The 17,014-nt window shown below is 38.7% G+C and overlaps 1 protein-coding gene across 1 annotated transcript; it reads left to right on the top strand.

The window, feature by feature from the left end:
- Positions 1-304: 304 nt before the first annotated feature.
- LOC137105102 (CBY1-interacting BAR domain-containing protein 2-like) lies at positions 305-5,736 on the top strand. Its single transcript, XM_067487082.1, has 9 exons — positions 305-1,168; positions 1,327-1,561; positions 1,653-1,721; positions 2,294-2,395; positions 2,794-2,799; positions 2,908-3,012; positions 3,097-3,210; positions 4,081-4,281; positions 4,716-5,736. The coding sequence occupies exons 1-9, from the start codon at positions 1,149-1,151 to the stop codon at positions 4,893-4,895; spliced, it is 1,032 nt and encodes a 343-aa protein (XP_067343183.1). The 5' UTR covers positions 305-1,148; the 3' UTR covers positions 4,896-5,736.
- Positions 5,737-17,014: the final 11,278 nt, after the last annotated feature.

Raw genomic sequence — 17,014 nt, 5'->3', positions numbered from 1 at the left:
TTACAGTGTCTTAGATTGAGAACTTAATTTTTTTACCATGTTCAAGAATGATTTGGGGCATATTGATTTCAAGCTTAGAATGAAATGTCCATTGTAAAAAGTGGACAAAAGTTGTAAAAACAGTCATTCATGGCCATGCCATATCACCAATGTAATCATACAATATGCAATATATTTAAAGCAGAAAATCATGCATTCTCTTGATTGAACATCTGAAGGGTTCATAATTTAGATTTATAGGTTTTACTAATAGAAAAGCACCAGCAGGTGGCAGTATTGTTATATGAATGAAATGCGTGCGCTGAGGGACTATTAATGGGACCTTCAGTTTCGGATCACGAAAAAACCTGTTAAATGTTCATATCTGTCAGAAAAGTGATCATTGTGCACATCTGTCATATAGGAAATATATAAAGGTTTCCTTATAAATGTCAGCTGCCTTCTTACCTCTCAAACTTTATTTAAACCACGTTTCACTCGGTGTATGGTTACATGCACGACTAACGTCAAGCCATTACCATCCCCATCTAATACACAGCCTACTTTATCCTTCTGTGCTGTATATAGTGTAGCCGTGCAGACAAGCAGGACAGTACTCAGGTGTGTGATCAGGTGACAAGCAGCATATGGAGGCAAGAAAAGCTGCAGGTAAGCAGAAAATGTTCATAAGGGATCGTGGGATAAACGGAGACATTAGATTAAGAGAGGTGAGAATAAAATATGACAAATGGTGAAATGAAAACATAACTATAGTCTTGTTTTTTTATATACTTTGTATGCTGTGCCTGGATTTTTACATGTGCATATGAAGGAAGTCTGTCTATGCAGATCATTAACCGTTATAATATTAACAATGCACATTTAGCCGACAAAAATGTCTTTTAATCATCAGAAATGATCAAGAAGTCAGTTAAATACTCACAGTAAAATAATGAAATTAAATTAGTGCAAAAGTTTGCTTCCCCTAGTAAAATTCTGATAAATGCAAACACTCTTCTGCCATCATGTGGCGAAGATCATTATTTACTCCACCTCCTGCCGTAATATGGCATCTGTTGTTGGGGTTTCCATGGCAACATTCTTCTGTTACCTGGTGCAGGTAGGAAGCAGCTGAGGCACACAACAGAGCAGAGGAAAACCGAACAAACATGAACAACCTCTTTTCCAGGTAGGAATTGGTACTTCTATATTTTACCCTTGAAAAAGAGACGATAACATGAGATTATCAAGATGTGGAGCTTAGAAAAAACTTGCTACAAAGCAAGCACCAAAAAACATTTACTACTGTGAGTATTCCTACTAATTACTACTAACTACTAATAACAGGGATGTCCAGGTAAAGAGCATGGAGCAGACGGTGAAACATGCTGAAAAGTACCTGGGTGAGATCTGCTCCCTGCTGTCTGCTTACACCAGGAAGACAGCCAAGCTCAGAGACAAGGCAGACCTATTGGTGGCTCAGCTGTTTGACTTTTCCAGGACAGAGGATCCAGAGCTCCAGATCGGCCTAAAAAACCTGGCAGAAGACCTGGCCATGGTTCAGGACTACAGACAGGCTCAGGTCTGGGACACTGCTGTAACACATGCATCAATGTGCTCTCTTTTCTTCATCAAACTCATGCAATTGTTGTTACAATGAACACTTGTTGCAGGTAGAGAGACTGGAGTCGAGAGTTGTTGCTCCTTTAAAAGCCTATGGAGACATAGTCAAAAATAAAAGGGTAAGTGGGGACAAAGAGGTGTTCTACTTGATTATCACATTGGCCTGAAATTAACACATCTCTCACAACACCTGTCGTCAAGTCCTAGTCAAATTCTCACATTCTCCTGTCTTGGAAAATGTTTTTGGATGCAATAGAAAGGATCATTTAGATTTTTATTTTGAGACAAATTTTGTCTCATTCTATCCTCCAAATATTAATATTTTCCATTTAATGGGCCAACTGGTTGCACTGTAGAGGAAAAAAACAGAAAATCACTAAAGACACCAAGTTCATCCTCTGGGGACCATGGGTATCTACTAAATTTCACAGCGGTCCAAAAGCTGGTGGTATATTTAACATGTGGACCAGAATGAAGTGAAGTGAAGTTTTCTTTCTCGATAACATGATATATAAGTTATACAAAACATTCAGAGTTAAATTGGGCTAACAAAACACTTTTAGGGATACAAAATCTACTAAAAACCTACTAAAACTACATTTATACACACACAACAAATGGACTCTGGGCTAGCAGCATTAAGACTAAAAGCAACTATGAAGTTGTATTTGACAGTGTTTCTTCCATTTAGGCAGATTTGAAGAAGTTAAGCACTGATCTAAACAGAGAACTGAAGGAGCTTCAGAGAGTGGAGAAAATCAGACTGAAGAACCCAGCAGATCGACAGAGCATCGTATCCTACACATACAGACATTTGAATGTTTTCACACCACTTTATTAATATTACCATTAATCTTCAGTGAACACCAGGTCAGTAAGTACAAAGTTTTAAATCATGACCTTTTTTAATATTTTGTGTTTTCAGTTACCACATCTGTATAAGAATTTTAAAGAAATGTTTCCAAATGATGCATTAGATAAAACATATGAAGCATATTCAGGTACAGAACATGGGACTTTGGGCTGATGTTGATTAAAGACACACATTGACGTATATTATATATGCAATTTATATATATGGCTACAGTATATATACATTATGTGTTATTTTGTTAGTGACAGGACAGTACTATGTGTTCTAGTACTTATAGGCCCCACATTTGAATATATTTTCTTAACGACACCTTTCAGTCTCAGGTTGGTAATTTTGTGATTTTCAATCGAAGACCATCACATTACTGATGTCCCTTCACGCAGCTCCTACACCCTGTCAGGTAAAGTTTTGTTAATTGTGTCAACTGACAGGCAGAAGTCAGTGCTCAGAAGTCTTCCAATAATGCCCAACGCAGCATCAGACAGCTAGAGGAGAGCATCACAGACTTCCAGAAGCAGAAACTGGAAGATATCAAAGTCAGTCTCACACACACACAGACAAATATCAGTACAAATATCAGTATTTGACTAAAAACAACAATTGATTTGTGTGTTTGACAGATGATTTTCATAGACTTTCTCACAGTGGAGATGCTCTTCCATGCTAAAGCACTCGAGGTCTATACACACACATACCACAACCTGGAAAAAATTAACACGCAAAAGGATCTGGAGGTACTTCAACTTCAACTTCAACTAGATAACACTTGAGTGATTTAAAATACACAGTACAGTATGTAGTAGTAGAGAGTGAATATTGGATCTACATTAAGTCAGAAATCCAAATTCATAATAATTATCCCACAAATAGCCAAATATATGTAACCACATTAATCATAAATGGGATGGTGAATGGCAGCATTCATAATGTAGCTTAAACACACATAGGTGACCTAGAAAGTGAGTATTACTGTATTTGGAGCAGGAGATGGGGGGAAATTTTATTTGTAAGTCTTACTTCAATTGTTTTTGTGATCATGTGCATTATCCTGGACGGTACCAAAGCAAGAAATTGTTATATTCTCTTATGCTTATTGTACATTATAAAAATGATGAGCGATACAGTGTTTATAATCTGGCTCAATGGGTAGAGCATCGGGTTGGGATGCAGAAGGCTGCGGGATCAAACCTCATCCGACAGTGCCAGTCATGAGCCCGGATAAAATGGGAGAGTTATCCCCAGTCAATTTTAAGTTTATAAACACTATAAACACACAAACGTTATGGTCATTCTCTAACAGAAAGTGTGTATTCCAAGTGTTGCATTCAGAAATCCTGCAGCTGTTTAGCAACTCCTGAATTGGGGGGGGGTATTTGTTAGCCAGATGCTCTCTGTAATAAGGTAAGGGTCACTAACCCAAACACCAAAAAAATGTATTACTTTTTTTGTTTGTTTGTTTTTAAAACAGATTTAGAACACATTCATACCAAACATGACTCTCATAACAAAACTATATTATCATTTGGTACTTTCTTTGGTACAAATCAGATATCAACATCTGATCTGTCAAAGAAAAACTAAAGAACTGAAATCTGTTTCTATAGCTGTTCAGTGGCCGGATCAAGATGACTGAATGTGGCTATCAGGACACTCCACTGAGCAGCCACTCTTCTCCAATCATAAGCCGCTACTCCAGCCCTGCTCTGGCTTCCCCCAAAGGCCAGAGCTTGAGGACAACACTAATGTCCACCACAGGACAACACCACAGACTACAACACATCCAATACCCGCTCACAGCCAGGAGAGTAAGTCCTAGTAAGAAAGTATGTGGCCTCTACTGTACTTGTAGTTCTAAGAGTGTGTTGTGTGGTATAGAAGTTAAAAATGCATTTGTTTTCTGAAATAGAGTATTCGAATAGGAAGGCCAATTATTTTGTCTTTACTGTACACTAAGGGCACTTGGAGTTAAGATGGACATGAGACATTTCTAAATTTCAGCCTTCCTGGTATTAATGGTATAAATGCATCAAGATGCATTAAACAATATAGACCTTAGCAAACGTTGTAGGTTAGCAAATGTATTGGAACAACTGACTCAAAATTGTTTCCCAGGAAACACCTGCCAGTCACCCATTCCCACATTTTTGCTTAAAATATTGTGATCTGATACAACATGTTTTAAGTAATTCAATATGTGTAGAGTTAAATACCAGGAAGTAAAAGCTGATTTCATTTGCAGCCACCCAGCACCTTACAACGCCAGAGAGGAATGGAAGAGGAAGAAGTGGAGGATGAAGAAGATGAAGATGAAGATGAGGAAGAAGAGGAGATGTATGAATCAGAGATAGAGGAGAGCCATCAAACTGGCAGAGAGTCATATGCTGCTCAATATGCCCAAATGCGCAGACGACAAATGTAACAGCCTGTGGAAGAAAACATACACATATACATATACAGTAGGACTGTGGCTTTGTGCATAAAAGCATGTGAAGTAGTTCCTTCCATACTGAAACAAGTATATGGCTGTGCAGTTTTCTCTACCAGAATTTCGTTAGTTTTCTCAATTGCTTTTTTTAACTACACTTAAGTAACTACAGAATTTTTTTCTAAACATGTTAAGTGCTGTTATCCATTGTCAGGGCATTTTAATCTTTGCTGGCTTTTATTATGAAGAAAGTAAAATTTGCTCTAATGTACATTTCTAAAAGTAAAAAGATTAATTATGATTGAATGGGATTGAACAATGTTTTGGAATATCCCACACTCATATATGTGAATGCAAGAACAGAAAAGCAAACCAGGTGTAGAAGTCTAGAAACACAAGTGCCCTAAATGTATAAACTTTCAGGCAGGTTTCTGTTCACCATCTTCCATCAGCACATGCATGTTTTCAACTTTACTGCTGAAAGTGCCTCTTCTCACTTACATCCCAGTGTGCAAAAATTAAATCTGCCTCATGAGTTGTACTTATCTCACTCGCCTACTTCTCAGGTGTCTTTGAACATCCCCAGTCTGCTCCACAGTGCGCGCAAAGACAAGTCTTTGTCACAACAAACAGCTCAATTTCCTCTCACCTGCATCCACTTATTCAGCGGCAGCAGACAGAAGCTGCAACACTTGAGAGTCGTACACTGTCTGGGTCTAGTCTGCAAATTGAAGTTTAGTGTAAATTAAAATTGCAACCAGTCGGCAGAACAAAAGAAATACAGCTTTTAGCCAGTATAGGTTTTTTAACAGTGTTTTGGAAATTATAATCTTAATCTGACATTACTCAAAATATTAGGAGTACTGTGATATAATATGTAAAAATATGTCCTTCGAGGAACCCTTCCTATAGGCAGTAGTGGATAAAGTAATTAAAAACTGTATTTAAAAGTACAAATGCACAAACAAAAATGAACTCTAGTAAAAGTATAAGTACTAGAATCATTTATTTTTTTAAGTAAAAGTACATGATTTGTAATTTACTTTAAGTATTAGAGTATACATATGGCTTTTTTTGTTGATCTGTGCTGCTTCATGCTGTTACATGTCAAATCATAAGTAAAAATGTATCAACAATATCAGATGTCACTGTATTTGCTACTGCATTTTCTTTGTATGATGTGGTTCACTTTTTGAGTAGCCTGATTTGGAAGGTAGAATTTTTTTATGTTACATTCAAACTGAAATGAGCAATTAGTTGACAACTAAGGAGTCAAATAGTCCTTCATTAGACAACATGAATTAATGAATCAGTAGTCAGTTTATTAGGGAAACTGACAGTTAAAACGAAGCCAGTCTAATGCAAGAGTCCTACAATAAATCCTCATTTAGGTTTCAAACCGTTTTAGAGGAGTTGATTCAGCTGCTGTGTCATCATTGAGGAAGATGCTGTTGTACTGTGCTATGTATTTCTGTACTTAGCTCAGCTTTACTGATAAATACTTATATAAATTCTTTATAAGGACGGACCCAAGTGAAGAGACAGTGAGAGGGAGTAAACTGATAACCAGGTTTTTTAATGGAGAAAACTAAGGACTAACGTAAAATCACTCCGGAGAGAACACAAAAAAAGCACAACAGCTAGCTAAACATTAAACTCAAGAATATAAGGCTGCGAAAACAATACAGACTGAGAAAACATACAAAACCAAACCTCAGGCCGGGAACAGAGAGCAGAGTTCAAAAAACAAGACTCGGGAATCAACAAACGCATGTCAGGCAAACCAGGGAGCAAGGTGCACCGTCCCGGAGTTAGACGGAGGATCTGGCAGGGGACTGACGGGAGAGCTGGGTATATGAACCAGTGTCCAGGTGAAAAAACAACCAGGATGATTAACGAAACAAGAGGCAGGAAGCAGGTAGAAGGAGCTACAAAATAAAAGCCCAGCGCAGGAAGTGGAAACGAGGTCCAGCTCCTGAAAATACTAGAAAACTGTTCGTATAAGGCGACACGATTCAACAAAATCAAAAACCCAAATGGTCACGCAGGTGAACCAGCACATATGAAGCAGTTTTGTAATCCATACATTCAATATTTGTTTATTATTCAATTGTATTTTAGGAGATGCAAAAACATAAAACACAAAACATCAATATTTCAGTATCAGCCATTAGCCCCCCTGCTCTTTAAAGAGCCAAAAGATTCACAAACCCATATTTTTTGACCACTAGTGAATAAATATGTATCTCTAAAAGTTAGTGAGTCAGGCTCAAACTTCTGACCAATCAGGGAATTTCAGTGATATCGCCACCTGACACCAGAAACGTGTCTGTGTCTGTATATTATTGCATCCAGTTTCAACTTTTTAAAATTCAACTTCAAACAATTAAAGTCAATTTCAAATTAAGCCTGTGGCAGAGCAGGGAGAGGGCTGGATGGAGTGGACTGAGCCTTAATTCGTGTTTCTCGGAAATGTCGCGGTCTGTGTCTGTAATGTTGTCTTCTTCATTTTCAAGCAAGTTTTAAAGATGGAAATTATATTGTGGGCGGTACCTGTGCATCCTGTTTACTTTTACATCCATTTTCACCACTAGTTCACTATTGTTTTTGAAGGGCCACGTTCCCTTTTGTTACTTCTTGGACCTCTTGGTGACAATAGTCCAATTAGTTGAACAGTATTGCAATGAACGGACATCTCAGTTTGATGAGATCTTTTCTTAATTTTTTAGATAACAGCTTCGATGATGGTATGTGACAGCTCAGAGAGTGAAATTCATTATTAGAGGTTTTTTCTGTGTTTGTCTACAACTTTAACAATGATTCCAATATTTCTCCACAAAAGAAGGACCAATCAGAAACATGTTAATGAACTCGACAAACCATAGTTCTAGTAAAATAATGCAAAGCCTCTGTTATGGACCCTGATCTAAATACAGTTTATCTCATTTGCTAAGATGCATTTAATGAAATGCTGTTCCACTTCATCGTATCTTTCTTAGCACGGCAAAAATCATGTCTTGCAAATGTATTAACATGTGTTTTTCATTGGTATCAACCAGTTTACACCAATTTTAAAAACAGTTAACACGTGTGTCATTCAACGACCCACACACTTTGTGAATTAACTGTATGAAACAAAAGGAAAACGCGTGTTCCCAAATAATAGAAATGACTTGCAAAATTATACACCCCTAATATGATTGTGTGCAACCACCTATTCAAACCTCTTCCATTAGTCCTTATAAATCTATGAAAGATGCTCCTTTGTGTTGCTATTTGCAAGTCTGGTTCAAAGATGATGGAAAATAGTGTGATGTTGATGAGAACCTCCGGCTTAATTGACTTGACTCAAATTTAAGTTTCTGGTCACTAAATGATGTGTGTTAACTGTTTTCAGAAAAGATATAAAAACTGTCTGAAAACAAAGTGTGAAAAGTGTAGAGAAGAGAAGACTTCTGCTGTGCTACGAGGTGATGATGATTGATTGGACCTACGTTTTGCTAAAGTCATCTTAGCAACTGAGAAAAACTGTAAAGCATTGTGTAGTGTTTTGGCACCTTACAAAGCTTCAGACTCAAAAACCTCATTTTCATCTCCTAGATCCATCACAGGTCAGCTGTGGTCTTTCTACATACCATATGTCTTTGTACTTCTACAGTATCTGTTAAGATAGAAAAGGCTGATGTTGTGTTCAGATCTTGCTTATACATAATTGTAAGGACTTAAAAGTTATTAAAATGTGGTTTAGAAAGATTAACTGAGTTATCTACTTCAATTTGAATCCAGACATTTATGACACAGAAGTTCATCTTTGTACTGGGCTGAAGATATAAACGTCCATCCAAACTCTGAAGTATTTCTGCCATCATCACCTACTCTCTGAACACTGGCCATTAAATGGTAGGAACACTTAGGCATCTACTACAAATTAGCAGGACTACAGACAGTTAATCTGGTTTCTCAGAATCAGAGAAAGTCATATTTCCACTTTACTATTTATTAACATGCAGGTGTTCAATAAAGCAGCAATCCTATCACCATTATAGATGTCAAATTGACGCCAATTTTATTCATGTTTATGTAAACACGTAGAGATGGGGTCACTGGGTCAAACCCTGGAGAAACAGCCAATTTATCACAGGGCTGCCACAGAAAGACAATCAGCAGAATTCAAACTTAAGGTCAGTTTAGTTTAGTAACAGAACAACTGCATGTCTTTGAAATGTGGGAGAAAACCGAGTGAGAGATTAGAGATAGCTGCAGGTTCAGGTCTAGTTGTTCTTCTACTGCTTCTCCGTCTTCTGCTACTCCTTTTTTAGAAATTATAAAAAAAAACACATATTAGTAAAAAAGTGAAAAAGAAATGCTACAATTCAAGAAAAGTATAGTAGTGGAAGGAAATCAGACTACTGATTTTTCCTGAATACGTTTCTTGAGCCCAAACATTATAATAAACTAATTCTTCTTTTTTCAGAGCAGTTACAGCCCGAGAGACCATTTCTGAACTACTGTAAAGCCTCTTAGAGAAAACACAAGTCCAGCAGCCTTTTATCAAAGACTTCGTACGTCTCAAAGTCTTCATATTTTTTACACAAATCTATTCCATGCAAATGCACATCTGATATCTTGTCAAATCCATTCTTGTGTATGTGGTCTCACCTTTGAAGAGAAATCACTGTTTGTGGTCCTTTCTTCAGATGTGTTTGAGATGGAGCTATGTGAGGTTTCATTGTCCTCTTTCACACTGTCTTCCCCTGTCAAATCCTGGGCTGGAACTGGCTGGATTTTTCTTTCTCGTCTCCTGACACATCTGCTCCAGAGGGACTGCTTGCTCTCGGTGGCAGATCCTCTTGCTGGTGTCTCTTCCATGTTATTTGCTTCTGGATCTTTTTGTGTCTCGATCCTTCTCCTCACTGCAGTAGCTCGTCCTGTGAGGAAGGTTTTCATTGTAGGAATAAGTCCTGCCAGTGCCTTCTGTGATGCTCTTTTGTTTGACTCCTGAGAGCTGGCAGGAGTAGCAGAAGCTCTGTCCACTGAAGATTGTGAAGTGACTGACAAGACAGAGTTGACCTCATGAAGAACCTCAGTTGCCAATGTGTCTGTAAATTCTGGGGAAACCCTCACAAGCGTATTTGTACCGATGACATCACAAACAGCCTGAGTGAAGCAGCTTTCAACAAAACCTTGGACGTCGATGTTGTAAACCCTTAGGAGGTGCTCAAAGGTCATGGGGCTTGTTAGGTTGAATGTTCCATGTGTGTCAGATGACTGACGAAGTGACAGTTGGACGACTTTAACAACAGCGTTTGAGATGAACTTCAGCACAGTCATGCACATGTCAATCAGCTTCTCCAGCACGTCGTGATTGTACACGCCTTCACTAACTTCCCTCCACTGCCTAAAAGAATAAAGAACACACACAAAATATTAAACATGGAAACAAGGCACCCAAATTTAAATCCACTAAAGTAAAAAAATCTCAGAATACCTACTCTTCTGTCAGACGTTGGAAAAATGTCTCAAATATGAAACAAAAGACTGAAGGATTTAGGACCAATTGCTTGTCATTTGCTGAGTCAGTTTTGTCTTCCTCCTCTTCTTGGGGTCCTACAGGTATTTCATCGTCTATAGGCCTGACTGTAAGAGGCTTAGTAAATAACAGCTGTAGACCAAACGATGCTGGGTGCTCAGTTGGAGACTCCAAAAAGACTGAGGTGCTGGAACTGGAAGCAGATGGTGACTTCCTGGTATAGGTAATTTCTACCTCAGAAACAAACACTTCTTCCAATATATCTGGATGAGTTGGGCTTTCACGTCCACCAGTCTTAAGGGAAGCACCAGAAGCCAGACTCTCGCTTTCTTCTGATTTGATCTGATCTTCAGACATTACTGGAGAGGTGCTGAAAGAGGTGACCTCTTTAAAGAATACAGGTCCTTCGTCTTCCTCATCTGGTGGTCCTAAAAGTAAATCTATTTTAGTGACATGGTCCCTGTCTTCCTCTGTAGGTCTGACTTTAAGAGGCTCAGTTATTGGTTGCTGCAGATCGAAAGATGATAGGCTGCCAGCTAGATCCTCATCCTGCTCTTTCTGATCCTTTAGAGAAAGTAAAGAACAAGAATGTAAGGACAGATGTAAAAACATTTACATTTATTCATTTGAAAGATGCTTTTACACAAGTGACTTTCAAGTGTGGTACAAAAACAAGCTTCCAAAGCATGAAAATAATGATCAATATGATCCCTGACTGTCAAAACTCATCTGATATCATCATAGTGTCTGTGTGTGTAATTCTACCTTTGAAGAGGTGGAAATTTGCTCAGATTTAAGAGACAGTAGTCTGTCCTTAATGTCCTCATCCTCCTGGCTCTCTGAATCTGATCCATCCTCTTTACTCTTCTTTCTTCCAAACCATTTCCTCCAAGTTTTCTTTAGTCTTTTTAATATTGTTGGCTCAGCTGGTTGCTCAGCTTTGCTGTCAGAATCTGTGGACTCCAGTGTCCTGACAGCTTTGTCAGTCCCTTGAGCAACAGCCACGTTTGACACCTCCAAGATGGCTGAGGTGCCGCTTGGACTGGAAGCAGATGAGGACTTCCTCTTATCCTCTGATATGGTGGAGAGGCTGGAAGTTGGTTCTGCCTCAGCAACAAAGACAACTTCTTTTAATGTATCCGGGCTTTCAGTTGTGAATGGAGCAATCTCTGTGTTGATATTTTTGGAAGAAGAGGAAGCACCAGAAGCCAGACTCTCCCTTTCTTCTGACTTGATCTGATCGTCAGACGTGAATGGAGAGGTGCTGAAACAGGTGACCTCTTTAGACAATACAGGTTCTTTTTCCTCATCTGGGGGTCCGGAAAGTAAATCTATTTTAGTGACATGGTCCCTGTCTTCCTCTGTAGGTCTGACTTCAAGAGGCTCAGTTATTGGTTGCTGCAGACCAAAAGATGATAGGCTGCCAGCTAGATCCTCATCCTGCTCTTTCTGATCCTTTAGAGAAAGTAAAGAACAAGAAAGTTAAGGACAGATGTAAAAACATTTACATTTAGTCATTTAAAAGACCTTTTTATCCAAGATGCTTTCAAGTGTGGTACAAAAACAAGCTTCCAAAGCATGAAAATAATCATCAATATGATCCCTGACTGTCAAAACTCATCTGATGTGGTCACAGTGTCAGTGTGTGACACAAAAACAAATTCTACCTTTGAAGAGATGGAAATTTTCTTAGATTTAAGACACAGACTTCTGTCCTTAGAGTCTTCATCCTCCTGGCTCTCTGAAACTGATCCAACCTCATTCTTCTTTTTTCTAAAATGTTTCCTCCATGTTTTCTTTATTTTTTCGAATAATTTTGTCCCAGTTGTTTGCTCAGCTTTGCTGTCAGAATCTGTGGACTCCAGTGTCCTGAAAGCTTGGTCAGTCCCTTGAGCAATAGCCATGTCTGTCACCTCCAAGATGGCTGAGGTGCTGCTTGGACTGGATGCAGATGAGGACTTCCTCTTATCCTCTGATATGGTGGAGATGCTGGAAGTTGGTTCTGCCTCCGTGACAAAGACAACTTCTTTTAATGTATCTGGGCTTTCAGTTGTGAATGGACCAATCTCTGTTTTCATAATGTTTTTGGAAGAAGAGGAAGCACCAGAAGCCAAACTCTCCCTTTCTTCTGATTTAATGTGATCCTCAGACATGGCTAAAGAGGTGCTGAAACAGGTTACCTCTTTAGACAATACAGGTTCTTTTTCTTCATCTGGTGGTCCTGAAAGTAAATCTAATTTTGTTACATGGTCCCTGTCTTCTTCTGTAGGTCTGACTTCAAGAGGCTCAGTTATTGGTTGCTGCAGATCGAAAGATGATAGGCTGCCAGCTAGATCCTCATCCTGCTCTTTCTGATCCTTTAGAGAAAGCAAAGAACAAGAATGTTAATGACAGATGTAAAAACATTTACATTTAGTCATTTGAAAGATGCTTTTACACAAGTGATTTTCCAGTGCGTCACAAAAACAAGCTTCCATAAATGGAAATAATCATCAATATGATCCCTGACTGTCAAAACTCATCTGATATCGTCATAGTGTCAGTGTGTGTGTAATTCTACCTTTAAAGAGGTGGAAACTTTCTCAGATTTAAGAGACAGACTTCTGTCCTTAGTGTCTTCATCCTCCTGGCTCTCTGAAACTGATCCAACCTCATTATTCTTCTTTCTTCCAAACCGTTGCCTCCAAGTCTTCCTCAGTCTTTTTAATAATGTAGGTCTGGCTGGTTGATCAGCTTTGCTGTCAGAATCCGTGGACTCCAGTGTCCTGACAGATTGTTCAGTCCCTTGAGAGACAGCCACGCTTGTCACCTCCAAGATGGCTGAGGTGCTGCTTGGAGTGTAAGCAGATGAGGACTTCCTCCTATCCTCTGATATGGTGGAGAGGCTGGAAGTTGGTTCTGCGTTAGCAACAAAGGCAACTTCTTCTAATGTATCTGGGCTTTCAGTTGTGAATGGAGCAATCTCTGTTTTAATAATGTTTTTGGAAGAAGCCCTAGAAGCCAAACTCTCCCTTTCTTCTGATTTTATTTGATCCTCTGACATGGCTAGAGAGGTGCTGAAATAGGTGACCTCTTTAGACAATACAGGTTCTTTTTCCTCATCTGGTGGTCCTGAAAGTAAATCTATTTTAGTTACATGGTCTCCATCCTCCTCTGTAGGTCTGACTTTAAGAGGCTCAGTTATTGGTTGCTGCAGATCGAAAGATGATAGGCTGCCAGCTAGATCCTCATCCTGCTCTTTCTGATCCTTTAGAGAAAGTAAAGAACAAGAATGTAAGGACAGATGTAAACATTTACATTTAGTCATTTGAAAGATGCTTTTACACAAGTGACTTTCAAGTGTGGTACAAAAACAAGCTTCCAAAGCATGAAAATAATGATCAATATGATCCCTGACTGTCAAAACTCATCTGATATCGTCATAGTGTCTGTGTGTGTGTAATTCTACCTTTAAAGAGGTGGAAATTTCCTCAGATTTAAGAGACAGACTTCTGTCCTTAGTGTCTTCATCCTCCTGGCTCTCTGAAACAGATCCATCTTCATTAGTCTTCTTTCTTCCAAACCGTTTCCTCCATGTTTTCTTTAGTCTTTTTAATAATGTTGTCCCGGCTGGTTGCTCAGCTTTGCTGTCAGAATCTGTGGACTGCAGTGTCCTGAGAGATTGTTCAGTCCCTTGAGAGACAGCCATGCTCGTCACCTCCAAGATGGCTGAGATGCTACTTGGACTGTAAGCAGATGAGGACTTCCTCCTATCCTCTGATATGGTGGAGAGGCTGGAAGTTGGTTCTGCGTCAGCAACAAAGACAACTTCTTCTAATGTATCTGGGCTTTCAGTTGTGAATGGAGCAATCTCTGTTTTCATAATGTTTTTGGAAGAAGAGGAAGCACCAGAAGCCAAACTCTCCCTTTCTTCTGATTTAATTTGATCCTCTGACATAGCTAGAGAGGTGCTGAAATAGGTGACCTCTTTAGAGAATACAGGTTCTTTTTCCTCATCTGGTGGTACAGAAAGTAAATCTATTTTAGTGACATGGTCCCTGTCTTCCTCTGTAGGTCTGACTTCAAGAGGCTCAGTTATTGGTTGCTGCAGATCGAAAGATGATAGGCTGCCAGCTAGATCCTCATCCTGCTCTTTCTGATCCTTTATATAAAGCAAAGAACAAGAAAGTTATTGACAGATGTAAAAACATTTACATTTAGTCATTTAAAAGACATTTTTATCCAAGATGCTTTCAATTGTGGCACAAAAACAAGCTTCTAAAGCATGAAAATAATGATCAATATGATCCCTGACTGTCAAAACTCATATGATGTGGTCATAGTGTCAGTGTGTGTGTAAATCTACCTTTGAAGAGATGGAAATTTCCTCAGATTTAAGAGACAGACTTCTGTCCTTAGTATCCTTTTCCTCCTGGCTCTCTGAAACTGATCCAACCTCATTATTCTTCTTTCTTCCAAACCGTTTCCTCCATGTTTTCTTTAGTCTTTTGAAAAATGTCATCTCAGCTGGTTGCTCAGCCATTGTAACCGAATCAGATGAGGAGCTCCTGTTATCTTCTGATATGGTGGAGAGGCTGGAAGTTGGCTCTGCCTCCCTGACGCAGACTTCTTCTAATGTATCTGGCTTTTTAGTTGGGAATTTGGTTGAAACCATTTTGACCTCTTTGTTCTCTTCATCCCAGCGATGCTCAGCAAACTTTCGCCGCTGGTCAAAGAACCACGTCAGATATTCTTCAATCTTCTGTTGGGTGGAATAACCGGTTGCTGAGTCATCTGTATGAGATGTGACACGTTCCTCTGCCTCCCAGTGTTTGATCAACTGCATCAGCTCATTGAGGTCTGATACAGACTGTTGAACTATTTCTGAGACAAGGGCGCTGACAGTTTCATCCATGTTGTCTGTCTCCATGGTTCTTGTAGTTGAATTCTAGTGGAGAAACACACATATAAGTATTCAAAGTCTTATTGAAGTTGACGTCTTAGTAACCCTAACCCTATATAGTGCACCCTGCACATACTGAACTCTGACCTAACATCAGATTCACATGTACATTTTATGTGATGGATTTATTACTGAGCATATTAACGTGTTCCACAGGCTTCATCAGTATTTTAGTTTTTCATTGGATCTTTTTGTATTTACTGCAACATTACAACTCCAGTGAAGCGAAAGCTCTTGATGTAAAATAAGTTGCTGTTACACTAAAATGTGTTATCTTTTCTATTTTGTTTGTATGTGCAGTGAAAATAAAAACCATTGACTTACTTACCAAATTACTAATGGTTAGTAACAGTTACTGTAGTTAAGTAATGATTCTGTAAGTTTCTTTGGGCTAAAATATAAATAAAAAATAAAAGATTAAAACTACTATAAATTATTCCCTTGTATGTTATGACAATAAAAAAGAAATAGTTTTTTTTCTTTAAACCGGGTAATAGATATGCAGTCTTGTTGGATTAAATTAAATATGTTCACATGAGTTCACGTGTGAACTTTCTGTATACAGTATCATAAATGTAACATTTCTTACGTATTTTGATGCTTATGTAAAATGCATTTACCCATCTGTCTTCAGATGTCTTTAGATGATCTGGGTTTATTTCTTTTGTCTCTTCCATTCCTAATTTGTTCTTTTGTAGCTCTCTGGTTTCAGGTTTAGATTTTTTTCTTGTGATAAAACATATTTAGTTTTGTACAGAAAGTGTTCACTGTGGACTGTGGGAACAAACGTAGAACTGGTCTGTGGGAAATGTGGTTACTATGACACTGTGGCCTTGATCTCATTGTTACTATGACATCACTGTGTATAAATTAATTGACAGTAGTGCAGAGAGTTTAACTAACACGTTATAGCTGGTCAAGAAACATATTTGGTTGTATTTTATTTTCTGAATTGATAAAACAAACTTGCGGAAATCGTGTCCCTTTCAATACACAAGGAAAGCTTAATTTCTAAAACATTTGATTTATCTTGCAAAATCAAAAGCCAGTGTTAATGCATACACACTACTCTGAATTTTTTTTTTTTTTTTTTTGTCCTTTCGGCTTATCCCATGAGTTCAGGGTCACCACAGTAGGTCATGCATGTTGATTTGGCAGAGTTTTAACACCTGATGCCCTTCCTGACACAACCCTCCCCAATTCCTTCCTGACGCAACCCTCCCCAATTTCTACCAAACTTGGACCAGCACTGCACAGCTGGGGAGGGGAACAGGCTGTTAGTGGTTCAGTGTCTATTGCTGAACACCTAACAGATGACTGAATGATCTTGATATTTAATTTATATTATATACCTTTACTGGAAAAAAATGCAAAATTAAGGAAAATTATGAACTGTACTATATTTATTTGTACTTAGGTTTTCCCGGCTGGTCGCTCAGCTTTTGTCACCTCCAATATGGCTGAGGTGTTGCATGGACTGGAAACTGACGAGGACTTCCTGTTCCTCTGGTATGGTGGAGAGGTACGGTGGTCTTTTTGTTGTGATTTTGGTTGAAACCATTTTGACCTCTTTGTTCTCCTCGTCACAGTGATGCTTAGTAAATTTTCGCCGCTGGTCAAAGAACAAATTCAGATATTCTT

Source organism: Channa argus, chromosome 19 (assembly GCF_033026475.1).
Source record: "Channa argus isolate prfri chromosome 19, Channa argus male v1.0, whole genome shotgun sequence".
Taxonomy (NCBI): Eukaryota; Metazoa; Chordata; class Actinopteri; order Anabantiformes; family Channidae; genus Channa; species Channa argus.
This window is presented reverse-complemented; position numbering and strand designations above follow the sequence as displayed.

Bases quoted from the DNA above. Each gene is read 5' to 3' on its own strand.
- LOC137105102 (XM_067487082.1), top strand. From the start codon at position 1,149: ATGAACAACCTCTTTTCCAG. The intron at 1,562-1,652 runs GTCTGGGACACT...CACTTGTTGCAG, and splicing joins AGGACTACAGACAGGCTCAG to GTAGAGAGACTGGAGTCGAG. The intron at 3,211-4,080 runs GTACTTCAACTT...CTGTTTCTATAG, and splicing joins ACACGCAAAAGGATCTGGAG to CTGTTCAGTGGCCGGATCAA.